Source organism: Macaca nemestrina, chromosome 2, assembly GCF_043159975.1.
Source record: "Macaca nemestrina isolate mMacNem1 chromosome 2, mMacNem.hap1, whole genome shotgun sequence".
Taxonomy (NCBI): Eukaryota; Metazoa; Chordata; class Mammalia; order Primates; family Cercopithecidae; genus Macaca; species Macaca nemestrina.
Window position 1 is genome coordinate 20,937,329 of NC_092126.1, and position 17,649 is coordinate 20,954,977.

At 38.3% G+C, this 17,649-nt stretch overlaps 1 protein-coding gene across 18 annotated transcripts in view; it reads left to right on the top strand.

Moving 5' to 3' along the window:
- LOC105488951 (NIMA related kinase 10) overlaps positions 1–17,649 on the top strand; it is a 271,931-nt gene that overhangs the window by 204,425 nt on the left and 49,857 nt on the right. For 11 of the 18 annotated variants that reach the window (XM_071090789.1, XM_071090790.1, XM_011753486.2 and 8 more), the window contains 5 exons: positions 2,305–2,488; positions 2,585–2,671; positions 5,509–5,563; positions 14,561–14,598; positions 14,698–14,838. In XM_071090789.1, coding sequence (XP_070946890.1) covers positions 2,305–2,488; positions 2,585–2,671; positions 5,509–5,563; positions 14,561–14,598; positions 14,698–14,838 — 505 coding nt within the window. Of the gene's footprint in view, positions 1–2,304; positions 2,489–2,584; positions 2,672–5,508; positions 5,564–5,907; positions 6,209–14,560; positions 14,599–14,697; positions 14,839–17,649 lie in introns of those variants that run through there. The other 7 variants (XM_071090797.1, XM_071090798.1, XM_071090799.1 and 4 more) reach the window with 2 other exon arrangements.

Consider the following 17,649-nt stretch of genomic DNA (forward strand, 5'->3'; position numbering starts at 1 on the left):
GGCAGTTACAAGTGACTATTGATTTATGACCCGATTGGTTCTTGGGTTTTGGTTGCAAGTCCAGCCTCCTTAAGTCTCGAATTGCCTTTTTCAGCGGGGACTCCAGCTTCTCCTGACTCTTCATATGTTCAAAGAAAAATGTTTTCCTCTGATGTTTTATCCATGACTGTTCTTAAGAGAAATGAAGCCTTTGTTAAAGTTTTGCTAGTTTTAGAGATATTTGAATTCCAGTGTCTTAATTGCATCGACAGAATAAAAACTTTTCTCAATTCAAAAATTCTCCTTCATCTTTTTTAGCCTTGGTAACATTGACATATCTTGGGTGTAAAGCCCTTAAAAGGTTGCAGATGCCCGTTGTGGTCTTCAAGATAGGGTAGAAGATGATTTACTTCAAATAAAAAAGGTCATAAAAAGGAAAAGGCCTTGAATTGGGTTTTTATTTCTATGCAAATTTCTAATGACTTCAGTGGAGGATAGTTAGAGGAAGAAGGGTTTTGTGGTTTGGGACCAAGAAAAGAGGAAGGCATGGAAGAAGTTGAGTTGGTTTTGCAATAAAGTTTTGAGCCTTAGAAAGAGCTCCTGGATTTGGTATCAGGGGTTGAGTGTAGCAGAGCTGAGGCTGGCCTTAAAGGCCCCATACTAGCCTTAGGCATTGGAAAAATTTCTGAGTAGCACATATCTTTTGCCGGAGAGTGGCCAAAGCATTTCCCATCTCAGGTTGTAAGTTAGCCAACCAGGGTGGACCTCAGAAGCAGAAATTAGCACCTCAAAGTCATAAAACCACATTTGAACATTTGATGTACTAATTATGGAAAATCAAAGTTAAAATACTCCTTCACCTGCAAATTAACTTCAAGAAAACAAGGAGCTTGGTGAAACTTTGAAGAATCACTGAAAAGAATCTCAGGGAAACGAAAGTTTAAACAGCAATTGATCAGACAGTTTGCAATGCACAAATGTTTTTAATATTTTTTAAATCTTTTCATCTTACGTACAGAACATAAACATATGAAAGCTTTTAGAGGTTTACTTCTGACTCTAGTTATCCCTAAGAACTTAGGTTTACTTCATCTGCAAATTCTATTTTTACGGAGTTTTTAGAAACCTGTGCCTTGAAGCTGTGTCATTTTAACTGTAGGAAAAAAATAAAAAGCACATACATCTGAAATAAAATAAGTCTGTCTCTCAAATGGGCGTCATTGGGGCCTTTTAGTCAAGAAGTGCTAGGTAATTTGCGAGTAAATCATCTTGTATGCAATTCATAGAGGGAATTCTTTCCCCTTCAATAAATGCACCTTTTTCTTTCTTCTCACACTCTCTGCCTGTTATCCTTTCCTCCATCATGGCCTTTCTTTGTCTTTTTGTCTACCTGTTCTGTAGCTTTGCTTTGTCAGCGCTGTTTAGCCCCACAGCCTAAGAAGGCTCTTCACACTTGCTGCAAATAGTCCCACACAATGAACGTCTTAGGTTTTAGAGTTGCTTGGGTAAAGAAACAAGTGGTATTTTTTACTGATTCATAGTCATTCCTTCCACACGGTCTTTTTGTTAGAAAAACGAAAACTTCCGGCATTAGTGGCATTAATTAATTTATTTTTATTGACCCTTGAGACATAATTTTTGCATTTTCTAATACTATTATTGAGGGAAATGTGGAACTGCACAACCAGATTGATGACTTTGTAGTGCTATCATAATGGAAATGCATCCATCTGTTTTGGAGGATTCAGGAGGATACTGTGGCTGGTTCTACAGGGAGTGTTCAAGCCAGGCAGTAGTGTAGAGTCCCAAGTGGTTTGTAAGTTCTGTTCTCTGTAGCCCTTCTTTTTTTGGAAGACCTTGCCACTCACTCTCCATGGCCTGGCTTTGTCTGCTACTAATTTTCCTGGAGTTTTGAAGAGAATAAGCTTTGCTTATTTGCTATGGTACTGAGAGGATTTGATAGCAAATATTTTTGAAAAAACTTAAAGAAGAGAAATTTCTCCTAAATTGATGTAGTCTATTTCTTAGAAGTAAATTTGCCCCCACCCCCCGCCACCTGTACTGGGTTGTATGGGCCTTTTCTACTGAGCACTCTTGCCACCTCCCTCCTTTTTGATCCAATGTAGCTTATAGACTTGCATCTTTCTGTATTTATGGACCGAACAGATTGTGAACCAGGTGTGTAGGTGGAACTACTGATGCTTCTTCTGCATCAAACATTTATATTGATATTTGAAGCAGTTAATATACGTTCTAACAAGATTTAGGTCCTATAGAAGGAAGGATGGAGAAAGAGGCTATGAAAAACTGAATTTCTCTTTCCAGGAGACCTTTGAGAAGGCAAGCTTGAGTAGCAGCAGCAGTGGGGCAGCCAGCCTGAAAAGTGAACTTTCAGAAAGTGCAGACCTGCCCCCCGAAGGCTTCCAGGCCTCCTATGGTAAAGACGAAGACAGGGCCTGTGACGAAATCCTGTCAGATGATAACTTCAACCTGGAAAATACAGAGAAAGGTACTGCTAGTGGCAGTGTGTAAGCATGAATGCATTCTGGACTCCTTCCTGTTTCAAGACCCATTTGCGTTTCTATTGTTTTTAATTCATGTGCAGATATATATTCAGAGCTAGATGACGAATTGGACATTTCGGATAACTCCAGCAGCTCCAGTTCAAGCCCTCTGAAAGAATCTACATTCAGTAAGCTTTCTTTTATCAATTTGCCATTTGCGGGATTCCAGAAGACAGTGATTTGGAAATCATACTTGAGTCAAGCAAATATCACCATATACGTAACCCAGTGGTTTGTTTTTCAGGTGCAATGCTAATTAGGACAGATGTGTCTGTCTCTCTGACAGAGCCCAAAGGTTAGCCAGCACAGTGGTTTTATATTTTCTCAGCTGTCAAATGAATAGTTTTATTATTTCTACCAGCAAATGCAGGTTCTAACTAGAGAATCAGAATATCTTGGAGACAGCCAAATAACCACGGGAGTAATGGACATGACCTTTTACGAGCCTGTTGGTTAGAGGAATTCAAAGTCTGTAGAAGAAATTGGTCTTGGTATAGACTAATTTTTGTACAATTTTATTTATATAAATCTAAAGGCCTGTGTTACATTTAAAACAATAAAACAAAAGAAATGTTTTTAGAGTTATAAAAAATATGACATATAAAATCAGTTCATAATGTTAATCTTGACTCAATTTAAAACAGTAAAGAAAATAGTCATACTGGGATATGGGAAAGAAAAGGAAAAGGTATATTTAGATAAAATTTAAAGATTATAAAGAGAGATAGAATCAAACATACTCAACAAACCTGAAACTAAAAGAGAAGTTAAAATGGAAAATGAAGATAAACAATTTTTTTTGAAAAGAGTAAGTTGAGACTGGGCGCGGTGGCTAACGCCTATAATCCCAGCACTTTTGGAGGCCGAGGTGGGTGGATCACAAGGTCAGGAAATCGAGACCATCTTGGCTAACACGGTGAAACCCTGTCCCTACTAAAAATAGAAAAATTAGCTGGGCATGATGGTGGGCACCTGTAGTCCCAGCTACTCGGGAGGCTGAGGCAGGAGAATGGCGTGAACCCGGGAGCCGGAGCTTTCAGTGAGCTGAGATGAGATGGCACCACTGCACTCCAGCCTGGGCGACAGAGACAGACTCCATCTTAAAAAAAAAAAAAAAAGAGTAACTTGATAAAATATTAAAAACTGTAGGGAGAAATATTCTGAAATAAATTAAGTGAAAATAATTCTCCTCAGTGACTATACTATGAAAATCTCATAAAACAACATTTAAAATAGCCTCTCTAAGGACCAAAGTAGAACCCTAAGGATTTAGCTACATTCTTTGTCCTTTCCAAACTTAATTGGTCCATTAAAATGATGACTAGATGTTCCAGATTTTCTGGGACAACCCCAGTTTTCAATATTCTGTCCTATTTTCTCTGTAAATCCCTGCCTTCTAGGTGTATTAATTTGCGATTGGGAAAACATGAAGCTCATATGGGAAAAATATTTATGCATATAAACACATATAACAAATTCCAGAAGAAATTTATTACTGATTGTTTTGAGATAAGTTCAGTGTTCTATATACCTGGCAGCAATGGTGGGAGGGTTAGTGGGGAGGTAGGAAAGAGATGCTTGACCCTTAAATTTGCATGTGGTAACTTGGCAAGGATGGTTATGACATTTTATTGCATGACATTTTATTGTGTTTTGTTAGATATTAATAACAGGGTTGTTTTTGTTTGTTTAGACATTTGCTTTAGAAAAAAAGCCCTTAAACAAACCTGACAAATAAATGACAATTTGTAACATATTTTAGCTCATGTTTTCATAATCAAAGACAATTTTTACAGTATGTACAATTGCTCAGGTAACAGATTCAGCATTGTTTTTTGTTGATATTGTGGTTTGCCATGAATAAAGTCATGTTTGTTTCTTGAATGTTGTTTGACTGCTTTCATGCTACAGTGGCAGCAGAATTCAGTTGTGACAGACATAGTATGGCTTGCAAAGCCTAGAATATTTCCTACCTGCCATTTACAGAGAAAAGTTTGACCTTAGAACAATATGAGAGTGTTTATAGACAAAGCCATTCATGGAATATATATGTTCTTTATTATTTTGAATTTTATAAAAAACTTATTTAAATTTTTTTGGTATATAATATTTGTTCCTATTTATGGATACTTGTGATATTCTGATATTTGCATACAACGTGTAGTCATCAAATTACACATTGTGTGGGTAATTCAGATATTGATCACCTCAAACATTTATTATTTATTTGTGTTGGAAACATTTCAAATGTCCCCTTCTAGCTATTAAATATGCAATAAATTATTGTTAAACATTTTCTTTATCCATTCATCTGCTGATGGGTACTTAGTTTGATTTCGTATCCTGGCTGTTGTGAGTAGTGCTGCAATAAACACGAGAGTGGAGATATCTTTTAGATATACTAGCTTCCCTTCTTTTGGATATATGCCAGTAGTAAGATTGCTGGATCATATAGAAGTTCTGTTTTTAGTTTTTTCAAGAGAATCTTTATTTATTTATTTATTTATTTGATACGGAGTCTCGCTCTGTCACCAGGCTGGAGTGCAGTGGTGCAACTCGGCTCACTGCAACCTCCGCCTCCTCGGTTCAAGCGATTCTCCTGCCTTAGCCTCCTGAGTAGCTACAGGCATGCTCCACCACACCCAGCTAATTTTTGTACTTTTGAGTAGAGACAGGGTTTCACCATGTTGGCCAGGATGGTTTCGCTCTCTTGACCTTGTGATTCACCCACCTCGGCTTCCCAGAGTGCTAGGATTACAGGTGTGAGCCACCACACCCGGCCGAGAACCTTTATACTGTTTTCCATAATGGCTACACTAATTTACAGTCCCACCAACAGTGTGTGAGTTCCCTTTTCTCTGCATCTTCACCAGCATTTGTTGTTCAGCATTGTTTTATTAAAACTTAGAAAACAAAAGATTTGCAGAAGAAATAATGTAAACTTATTTCTATTTTCTCGTCTCAGACATTTTAAAGAGAAGTTTTAGTGCTTCAGGAGGAGAAAGACAATCCCAAACAAGGTAGGTACAAATTGAGCTTCTAGAAATATTTTTTGATTTTGCAGAGCTGAGTTATTGATGGCTGAATTGAAACCTGATAGCCAGAAGTTTCCATGTGCCTGTGGAAATAGAAGGTGTTAGAGCTTACTTGCCCAGAACCATTTATAGTTCACCAAGTAGCATACTGAAACAGTGCTGATCTTGGACATGGGTCTTAGTCTAGCTCTGCCTTTTTCTAGCTTCGTGACCTTGAGCAAATCAGTTAGCCTCTCTGAGCTCAAGGGTGGGCCAGCAGGGTAGGGCAGCTGTGCTCCATGAGGTCATGTGGAGCCCTGGTCTTATATCTTGTTCTTCCATATCCCCAGGGTATAGATTTCATCTTTTTGACCAATATGACTTACGAGACCACATCCTACCTCCAAGCCAGCAAGAAGAAGAAAGGGGAAGTAGAGGCACCACTCTTTCTTTTAAGGATATGACCCAGATGTTATGCTCATCACTTCTGTTCACATACCATTGGCCAGAACTTCCTCATATGACCACAGCTAGTTGCAAGGGAAGGTGGAATATGTTTGGGAGATTATCTTTTAAAAGCAAAGTAAAATTGTTATTTTAGGACAGCTTGCTGTGTCAGTGGCAGTTGTTTCTTAGAGCAGGGACTGAAACAAAACTATTAGATTGAGCCTTCTGCAAGTTCTCCTGACCTTCATGGGAGCCCCTTCACTGGCACTGGGTGAGATCAGAGGGAGCAGAAACTTGATTGCAATGTTCCAGAGGCAGACATAGGAGGCATTTAAGAAGCTGAGAAAATGAACTGGGAGAGTGAGCTGGTGGGGAATGTTTGATGGAAAAGGACCTCTTAGAATCAGGATGAACTCAGAGCATTTGGGACAGAGGAAGGAGGAGAGATTAGAGAGGAAAAGAGATAACTGACAGTGTACAGTTGCAGCATAGACGACAGCCAGAGGAGTGGGCCTGGAGAAGATGAGTGGCAACTCCTTCTTTGTGTCTGAAGAAAGGGAGGTGAAGATAAAATTAAGCTAGAGAAATAGAGAAAGGGAGATTAAGGAAGAATATACTTTATGGTTTCTGTATATTATTATTATTATTATTATTAAGATAAAATCTTGTTCTGTCGCCCAGGCTGGAGTGCAGTGGCATGATCTCAGCTCACTGCAACCTCTGCCTTCTGGGTTCAAGTGATTCTCCTGCCTCCGCCTCCTGAGTAGCCGAGATTACAGGTGCCTGTCACCATGCCTGGCTAATTTTTGTATTTTTAGGAGAGATGGGGTTTCACCATGTTGGCCAGGCTGGTCTCGAACTCCTGACCTCAGGTGATCCACCCACCTTAGACTGGGATTACAGGCATTCGCCGCTGTGCCCAGCTGGTTTCTATGTGTTAGATGATATTCTAGGCCACAGATAAGAGGACTGTCTAGATTTGAGGAGTATATTCAGCTAGGAGCAGCCAATGTTGAGATAAGAACTGAGCAGAGAATGGAGGAAGGACTGCCAGACTGCTCTGAGGCTGGGGCACCTGTTGAGGTTGGGCCACGTATAAGTGGTGATGCCAGGCAGGGGTCTTCAGAGCTGTGGGATGATTCCCACTCAGGAGGTGGCAGCATCTGTGTGATAAAATGCTAAGGCTGCGATGTGCTATAGCAGGCATGGCTTTTTGGATACAAGCAAAGGAGCCTGACTCTAGCTAACTTATGTGACCGGGGTTTTTTTAGAAGGCATTATGGGGCTTGTGTAATTTAGACTCTGGAGGATCAAGCTTGGGAAGGCATACGAGCCAGTTCAGTCCCTGAAGTCTATAAAGGAGACATTTTTGGGAGGCTTGTAAGGGCAGGAGAACTCTGGGATAAATAAACTCCCAGCTTGTTTATTCCATTCTCATGTCACCTTTCTTAGGATTCAAAATCTTGAGAGAGAGAGAGCCAGATTGAGCTGGCTGGGATCAGGCGCCTGTTTACTGCCTTGAGGAGAGCTGAGGTCCTTGACTAGTCCATCAGGGGTGCTTGCTGAAGGGAGCAGGTGTTAGTGCTGGGCAGCCTCAATGGAACCATCTGGATCTATCTCTGGGTTTGAGGGTGCTGGGAATCGCATAATGTAAATGAAGTTCAGAAGAACCTGCTCAGCAAATTCCTGGAGGATTCAGTTAGGTGACAAAGGAAGGTTCCTATAGACAAATCCTTTTCTTGTTTAGTCAAAGGTGTATCAGTGATACATTTATCTTCTTCAGATGAAGACCAGGAGGAGTTAGGATGGAGCCTTTTAATTTCCTAACTTTTTCCCAGTGTTTCTGGGAATAAAAACCCAAGAAAAACTTATCGATAAGGGGTGTGATCTGTCAGAAAGATATTCGAGAAAACCCTGTAAGACCTCATGGCATTCTTTACTGGGCCAAAGTGCAAAGGAGTCATGGTCAGAAGTAATGAGGAGGGCAGGGGAAAGAAAAGTAGTCCAAAATGCCAAAGAGAACCACAATGGGTGTTTGTGGGGACTGGAGATTTGAGTTAGAAGATCTTCCAAAGGATCTTTAGGGCTTGCTAGTACCCAATATTCCCCACTGACTGACTTTCTATCACTAACAAAGCAAGTATTTTAGTTCAAAAGTAAATTATGACATATGGTGTACTCCCAGTTAAGTGAATTTTATATTAAAATGAAAATTTCCAATCAGATGAATGTAGGTATCTTGGCCCTGTCAAAAATAATTCTACTCTTTTTTGAAAGGATCCATGGAAAATTGTCTTATTTACACAAATTGGTTGATGTCCACCCCTTCAAAAACAAACAAAAACCCAATATGGTCTATATCTTTTAGAGCTTGAGATGGTTTTTAAAAAGTTAGCCATTAACTAAATACTTTAAAACAAATTGGGTAAGCTAGAATCAGCAGAAAGGCAAAGTTTAATCTGAAGATCATTGAAACAGGGATATGGAACAAGCTTTAACTTGGGGTTATGACCAAGTCAACAGATGGATATGGAAAGTGGCCCATACATTGAAGTTGATGTTTTGGAAAGTATGTTCCAAGGTGAACGGGACCTGACCTAAAAGCAACATTTGCAAAATTGTGCCATGAAATGTGGTAATACAGTGTGACATGCTACCAGGGAACACAGGTTTGTTTAAGACAAGCTCTCTTCCTTCAGGGAGCTCACAGGGAAGTGGAAAGACAAGGGCAGACTTCAGAAGAAAATAAATGGTAAAAGACAGCCTTTGATTTATGCCAAATAAGAGGAGAGAAAATTAATAACTTTTGACTCCCTCCCAGGTAATCCCCGGGGCTTCTCTGAATTAAAAGGAGACAATACCAAAATGTATTTATAATTCTTTAAAGAACATTAAATAAAGCTAAAGTTATTTGCAATCTAATTTGTTTAGGATTTTTCTGGGTTTCTTTGTTTATGAATGTGAAATGTGAACCCATCCTGCAAAATATTTAGAAGCTAAATAAGAAGTTTGAATATAAAAGGAGATAGCAAAACTACATAATAGAATAAAAAAAAATTGAAAATCCAGCCTGTAGAGGGTTTTCTGGTTTTTTTTTTTTTTTTTTTTTTTTTTTTTTCCTATTCTGTGCCATGTATAAAATGGTATAACAATTACAAGGAGACTCTGGGCAGCTCTCCCACTTGGGGACCCTTACTGGCTCTTTAAAAAGGCCCAATGAGAGAAGTCACAGGGAAGGACATATGTGTTCTGACCACAGCCTCCAAAATATAGAAGTCAGATGTGGCCCTGGTTAAATATTAATGGTACTAAGAGAAAGCTTAAGCATAAATTCTTAACTTTGGTCAGATATCAGATATCAGGAGCCAGATTTAAACCAATTGCCTGCTGAATAACTAACATAACTCCCTAATAACTTAGGATATGCTTTTGGGCAAATGATCCAGACAAATGGATAAAACATGAGCAAATGGAACTAGGAGGGATAGCCTCTGCCTCCTTAGAGACATTTTGAAGTCTCAAGGCTGGAGAATAATATTAGAACTGGAAGGCACCTGGGAATCCAAGCCATCATTAGTTGATACAACTTTTTTTGAGGAATATAGTTAATGGCAAGATCAAGAGAGGAATAAGCCCCAATTTCTTTGAAATTTCCAACTTTAATCATTTTCAAATTTGAAATGAAATCTTTTATATCTATTACTATTTGCTAGGAAGGCATTAAGAATCGGCTTGACTTTTACCAGTTTTTATGCGGGTTTCGTAGGCTGACCTAGTATACACACATTGAGGATTATAATCCAGCAAGTCATAGCATATTATTTCAACTTACAATATTCTCTGTAGTGGAACTTGATAATGCTCACGGGGGCTTCAGCCTCTTTATCACATATGCTCAGGTCCTAGTAAAGTTTAGTCGTTGTTTTACGACCATCTTAAGAACCTTCATTCATTTATTTAATTGATGGATATTTATTACTGTGTGCCGAGTATGTGCCAAACTATGCCTAATTCATCTTTGCCTTCTCCAGGGCACAGTGTATTGCACATAGGTACCAACCTACAGATACTGATTAATGAATAGATGAATGATTGTTATCATAGTGTAAATTCTTTATCTCATTACCAAGGACTGAAATCTTGCCTACTGACAGCCTTTGCCATAGCCACAGCTTAAGGCACATTTTTTTTTAAAGGGATCCTGTTGCTCAGGCAACAAGATTTCTCCACGTCTGCTTGCCTCCTGTTGCCCAGGCAACAGAGTATAGTTGGCAGGCTGGTTTGAGACACTGGATGTTTGTGGTATCAAAGATGCCTGTGGTTCACAACTTTTTTGATTTGTCAGTGTATGCATAATTGTATTTGACAGTGTGCTCCTAAGTCTTTTTTTTTTTTTTTTTTTGAGACGGAGTTTTGCTCTTTTGCCCTGGCTGGAGTGCAGTGCGCCATCTCAGCTCACTGCAACCTCTGCCCGCTGGGTTCAAGCGGTTCTCCCGCCCCAACCTCCCTAGTAGCTGGGATTATAGGCACCTGCCACCACACCCAGCTAATTTTTGAATTTTTAGTAGAGATGGGGTTTCGCCATGTTGACCAGGCTGGTCTCGAACTCCTGACTTGAGGTGATCCACCACCTGGGCCTCCCAAAATGGTAGAATTACAGGCATGAGCCACCATGCCAGGCCTTTAAGTCTTCATATGTAAAGATGATTGTGGAGGTTTGTGATCATTCAGCATCATACTTGTGACTGGAAAGACCTTGTGTATTTTCAGGACCTGTGGATCTTGCCTCCTAAAAGCAGAAGTTTTGCTTATTTTGTAGCTTTTCTCCCTCCATCTTTTTCATAATCTGTATCTGGTTTTACTTTGGAGGAATAAATACTGCATGATTACTCCTTGCTAGAATCAACCTGGCCCATCTGCCAATGTCACACTCCAGCAGTCTTAACAAAAACAAACAAAAAAACGCATAGTAAGACCACTTTGTTTCTTTTCTGTGATAGTTCTATACTTTCCTGGTTTAGTGCTCGTTTGTTATGAGATATGTTATTCGGGTACAAGGGGATAGGCACAGGAGCATTATATTACTTTGTTGTCATGATACCAACTCTATTAACATTATAGATACATAGGAGAACTCAAAGCTACATAATGTTGCTTATTCACACAGGATGTATGTATGAATGTCACTGCCTGAAAGAGAGCTTCAGCTGTAAAATGCTCATTAGCTCACATGGTGTGGTTGCAGTAGTTTCAGAAGGTATTACCTTACTATTGTAAGCCAAACCTCTCATTTCATAAGGTTTAATTATTTTTATCAATATCAAATAGTATTGATACTTTTCACAATTGAATTAAATGATGGAATACACTCATAATGCATGTGAAAATGTTTTCTTTGTTCAAATATATATTTCAAGGAATTCCTATGAGAGATGAAATTTTAGGGCTTCATTCTCTTCTTGGCCAGGACTCTGCTGGCAAAATAATTATCCAAATAATTCACCTTGCTCTTGACTTAATTCAGTGAAAAGTCTATTTAAAAAATTAGAAAGCTACTTCCTGGATTATTCACTTTATCTGTTAGTGTTTTGGGGTGGAAGTTGTAAGCTAACACTCATTTTCAGCACTTCAGTTTCTCTTTTGCCTTATTAATTCCAGATGAGGTCATACTAGGTCTGAAGAGAGCTGGAAGGGATGGCCTTTTAGAATTCTTTCAGCCTTCTATTTTTCTGAAATTCTTCCATCAGCCTGAAGTGCTGTTGGTCAATGCCCATTTCAAAATTTTCAGAGAACACAAACTATAATATATTAAGCCTCTTCACCAGAAACTATTTCTGGAATGTTCTCTGTGTGAAACCACTTTGGTATATTTTTCAGCTTGTGATACGATGGGGACACCACCCTCTGTAGCCATAACGCTCTGTTGGGCATAAACATTCAATGTGGTTCAATCTAGAGGCAGTCTTCCCCCAGGCTCTGCATAATTTCTATCGTTTGTCCATCTGTGAACTCAACAATTGCATAGTTAAAAGCTGTCACTTCTGGTCACAATGAGCCTGTTCTATTTTGAAATTTCAGATGACTATATTTTCTTGCGGTTAGTGATATAATTTCCAGAGAAATTGACATTTATTTTCTGCTATCTCTATGCAATCTTTTAAGTCCCAAGACTGTGGAAACTATTTATTTTCACCATCCCATCTCCAGTGTCCAACATGGTGGCTATACATTGTGGGCACTTAAAAAATATTTCTCGAATGAATGAATGAATGTGTAATGGTTCTTTTTAAAGATTCCCTAAAGTTTATTAAAGAGTAATTTAAAATTATATAAAGAAATAGCAGAGGCGGCAGCAACTCAGCATTGTCAGGGTGTTCTATGTCACATATCCCACTAGCACACATTATGCATAGCATTTGCTAATACGTAAAAATGTTTGAAATGTTAGATTCTTCAGGACATCTGGAACAGTCATCTTGCAAACTCATCATGTGAGTGATTATCAGCTTTTCAAGAACATGAATAACCTGATGGATACAAGTTTGCCTCCAGTTGCATTTGTATTCACTTTTTAAGAGAGTGGGATTCAGGAGGTATTGCAGGTTTAGCAGCTACATGGCATGAATGTAGTAAGCTTATGAAGACAATGACCAACACTTAAGGAAGGGCAGACCACATTGTTAAGTATGGAGGCCACTAGGCACATGTGACTCTTGAGCAGCTGAAATGTGGCCAGTGCAACTGAGGGACTGAATTTTAAATTTCATTTAATATTAATTAAAATGTAAAATAATAAGATATCTCAATTTTTATATGTTGAAATAATATTTTGGATATTTTTGATTAAATAAAATAGATTTATTTCACTGTATTCTTTTTACTTTTTAAAACATTTGGCTACCAGAAAACTTAAAATTATGTTTGATGCTTACCATGAGTTTCTATTAGACAGTGCTAGCCTCATCTAGAAGGCTAAGGGGCAAAGTTATTCGGAAAGCATTTGCTGGGATATGGCATTTGTGCAGGCATACGAGGAGCTGGAACAGATGTTCTGCTTCTCAGCTCAGCCCTGAGGTTGTCCTGCCTACACATGGGCACTGCTGTGATCATGTCTCTTTTCAAACTTTCTGAGGGCAGGATCAGCTTCATTTCTTTTTTTGAACGTGCTCCTTATCTCAGGGTTAGGGAAAGTATATAAACTGTTAAAGGCTGGCGGGTTCCATTTACTTTTCAAGGCTCTGGAACTTTGAGCTCAGAATGGAACAGAATATATTATGGGATCAAGAGAGTGCTACCCTGGTGAAAATCAAGAGGGAATGGAAAGGAACAGGGAAGAAACTCATAAGTGGATACAAATATTTTGGTATTATTCTAGTGCTTAAATTGGGTGGTAGGTAAATGAGTGCCAATTTTGTTACACTTAATAACACAGGTAGGTGTTGCATGCATGTATCAAAAAATCTATGATTAAAACAAAAGGGTTGGGACAAGAGACTTATCAGCCATGTTTACTTGTATTTAAATTCCTGTATTTATTCCTACTTAACAAATACCTATCATGTGCCTTATACATAGTAGATGTATGATATATTTTTGTTGGATTGCATTAAGTTTAAGAATGATTCTTACAACTTGTCAGGGCACAGATGTTTCTTATTTCGTTCCAGAAAACTATTAAAAAATTGGTTCTAGGCTGGGCGTGGTGGTTCACACCTGTAATCCCAGCACTTTGGGAGGCTGAGGTGGGTGGATCACGAGGTTAGGAGATCAAGACCATCCTGGCTAACATGGTGAAACCCCGTCTTTACTAAAAGTACAAAAAAGTTAGCCGGGCATGGTTGTGGGTGCCTGTAGTCCCAGCTACTCGGGAGGCTGAGGCAGGAGAATGGCATGAACCCAGGAGGTGGAGGTTTCAACAAGCTGAGATCGCGCCACTGCGCTCCAGCCTGGGTTACAGAGCGAGAGTCGTCTCAAAAAAAAAAAAAAATGGTTACAGTGGAAAAAAAAGGCTGAAGGTGATTTACACATATCCCTGGTACAGTCTAAGGCCACCTCCAAGGCAAACAAGGGATGTTAATAACACTGGCAACTTTAGGAAAGATAATTATTTTCAATGCAAAAAACATTTTATAGGAAGAGGAATAAAGTTTTTTTTATTTGTTTTTTGTTTTGTTTTGTTTTTTAATAGAGCAGGAACAAATCATAGAAAATACTGTATATAACATTTTAAATCTTATATCCTTTTAGTGCAAAATCATATTTCGAGTTTAAGTATAACAAGAAAATTATTCAGGATCATAAGAGTTAGGCTCTTAGTCATACTTAGAGCCTAAAAAACAACTGTGGTGGGACGATTCTGCCATTTGTCAGTAGAATGTCAATTGTACTGGGTGTTGCAATATATTTATTTCCTTCTGAATTAAACTCTTGAGAGCATCTTGAGGGAAAATAATCTTTATTAATATTTATAATGTAGACCATAGCAAGATATAGGCTCTTAGTTTGTCAAATCCAAGTTGAACAAGTCATTCTAATGGCCCGTAATTCTATTTTCAGGGACTTCACTGGAGGAACAGGATCAAGACCAAGACCAGGTAACTTAGTGTTGATAGCGATAAAATCAAACACAACTCTCTAAAATTCAATGTAATTTATGTTACAGTTTCATATCTTTCCCCCTTTTATTTCTTCAGCTTTGCTGCCTCTTGACCTGCTTCTGAAAGTGCCACCCCTCATGCTCAGGGCCCACATTAAGGAACTAGAGGCCGAGTTAGTGACAGGGTGGCAGTCCCATAGCCTTCCTGCTGTGATTCTTCGAAATCTCAAAGATCATGGTAGTACTTACTAGATCACATTGATGTTAAGCACACAATGGGCAAATGCAGAATTATAGTTGGACCTGAGATGTCTGAACGATGCTTGGGTGGTAATTTTAATATAAACAGCAGGAGAATTCTGCCTTGTTTGTTCACCATTATTAGTTTGGCGATTTGATGATAACAAAATGCCTTCTGTGTTCACTGTCGATTGAAGTATTATGGGCTGTTTTTTCCAAAATTTGCATTTCTGCCGTGGTGGGAATGTTAGCCAGTTGACCTACTGATGCTTCAAGTACATACCTACAAACAAAAAATAGTAACCATGTTTTACAAAGGTATTTCTGTAAACTCTACACCTACATGATACATGTAGAATGAAGAGAGTAAGTCATATATTTTTTCTATCTCCTCTACCCTTACACAAATAATTATTTTTTACTTATTTATGTTTCTTTTTTTCTTTTTTGAGACAGAATCTCACTCTGTCACCCAGGCTGGAGTGCAGTGGCACGATCTTGGCTCACTGCAACCTCCACCTCCCAGGTTCAAGCGATTCTCCTAACTCAGCCTCCTGAGTAGCTGGGATTACAGGTGCCTGCCACCACGTCCGGCTATTTTTGTGTTTTTAGTATAGATGGGGTTTCACCATGTTGGCCAGGCTGGCCTTGAACTCTTGACCTCAGGTGATCCACCCACGATTAAAATGACATATCACATTGTTTCCCTAATAATTGAAAAATTATAGATACTTAAACATAAAAGTTTATAATAAAGGTTTGAGAAGAATGTGTTAATTAATGTTTCTAATTTTTGTTAAAGAGGACCAAAGTCCATCAGTAACATTAAAATTATTAGCTAAACCTAGACAATTCAGAAAAAAGTTTAATGATTATGCTTTTATCATGTGTGTGAGTGTACAACTCTTGAACATAGAGTTCTACTTTACTATTGGTTAATTTGGGATTATTGTTTAATGATATTTTCACCTCAGCCTCCTTGATTTGCATTCTTTTGTAGAGCTAATGTGCATAGTGAATATAGGCAAACTGACTGTAATATTAGCCCATGTCTCCACATTTATTAAATTTGCTTTGGATGAGTTATTGACAGTTTGAGGCCATTACAATGTCAGCATAGATGCCAAAAATGATGGTTTTATTAAGATGCCTGAAACTATCATGTTGACCATGCTCTGCTTCTGTTATTTTGGCAAAGGTAAGTTCAAAATATAATTATGAAATTAAGATGATTGTTATTAATTGATGTTATAACAACAAAAATGGAATACACATATGTATGTAAGCAATTGGCAGTTCTGTTGTAATCCATATTAGAAATTCTTTTTCCTAAACAGTATGTTGACTTAGTCCAGTGCAAGACTTGATTTTATGTCAATGACACTGATCAGATCTGTGGACCTTTAAACAAACTGTTTTCATTATGGCCCAGTTTACATACATTTCTTTCTTATCCCTACAGTTTGCTATATCATCTAATTCTTTAAACTCTGCTAATTCATATATTGTTAAAACTTGTATCAGAATACACAAAAGCATTTTTTTTTTTCTGAGACAGAGTCTTACTGTGTTGCCCAGGCTTGAGTGCAGTGGTGTGATCTCAGCTCACTGAAGCCTCCGCCTCCTGGGTTCAAGCAATTCTCCTGTCTCAGCCTCCCGAGTAGCTAGGATTACAGGTGCTCACTACCATGCCTGGCTAATTTTTGTATTTTTAGTAGAGACAGGGTTTCATCATGTTGGCAAGACTGGTCTCTAACTCCTGACCTCAAGTAATCCACCCACCTCAGCCTCCCGAAGTGCTGGAATTACAGGTGTGAGCCACCACTCCTGGCCATTTTAAGTGTTATCAGTGAGTGCTACATTTTATACATAAAAGGAGTGGTTAGGTTTTACTAATATTGTAGAACACATTAATTCACAAGGGAACATTTGGGTTACCACCTGAGAGTTATTCTACTTTCGTGTCACAAAATGAGACCTTTATTTTTCTCAACCTTAATATGAAGGTTTTTTCCATTAATTATAAAACTCATACCTTTTAAGTGTTGCAAGTAAATTTGGATGATTGGTTGCTTTATCAAATTATAAATAGCTGGTGCCAGTACCATTCACTTAGGTCACTGCATCTGCAAATCATGCTCTAATCCAGTCATTATCTTGGTATCTCTGTCTTAACTAAAATATAAAGAGGTGACATTAATCTGGTATTCCAACAATAAAGTAGTATGTTTGGACCAAGGTGTCATGAGCCATTGTTAGTCCTGTCAGTAGTGAGTTATACCTTAAGTATTTGTTGTGAAAAATAGGTAAAGCACTTAAATTTGTGAATGATTTATTTTTTGTTGTTAAATAAGCTGATTATATTAGTGTTTTTTCATTTACTTAACATTCGGTTTTGCTTTCTTGGATAGAAGGAAACATGTTGGAACTTATGCATAACCAACATTTACAGCCCTGTATTGCCTAAATGTTCTGGAAAAAATCGCAGAAAGGGGAGAATTTTGCCAAAATCAGGGCATTCCCCCAGGAATATATCTAATATGTGACCATTATTTTCCATGTATTGTGGTAGAATAAAGGGTTAGAACCATTATTTTAGGATGCCAAGTGGCTGTATTGTAATATGATCTTGCCTGTGTGGTACTCTTAAAAGCTGAACTTCTAGGTTCGTGTTGTGGTAATAACAGCAGTACCTCCAAACTCTTCTAGAACAAATAACAGTGAAACTATTTTACCTTACTTGTATTAAAAATCCCCTTGTTCTGTCTTTTAATACTAACTAAATTGTATCAATAATTTATTTTCTACA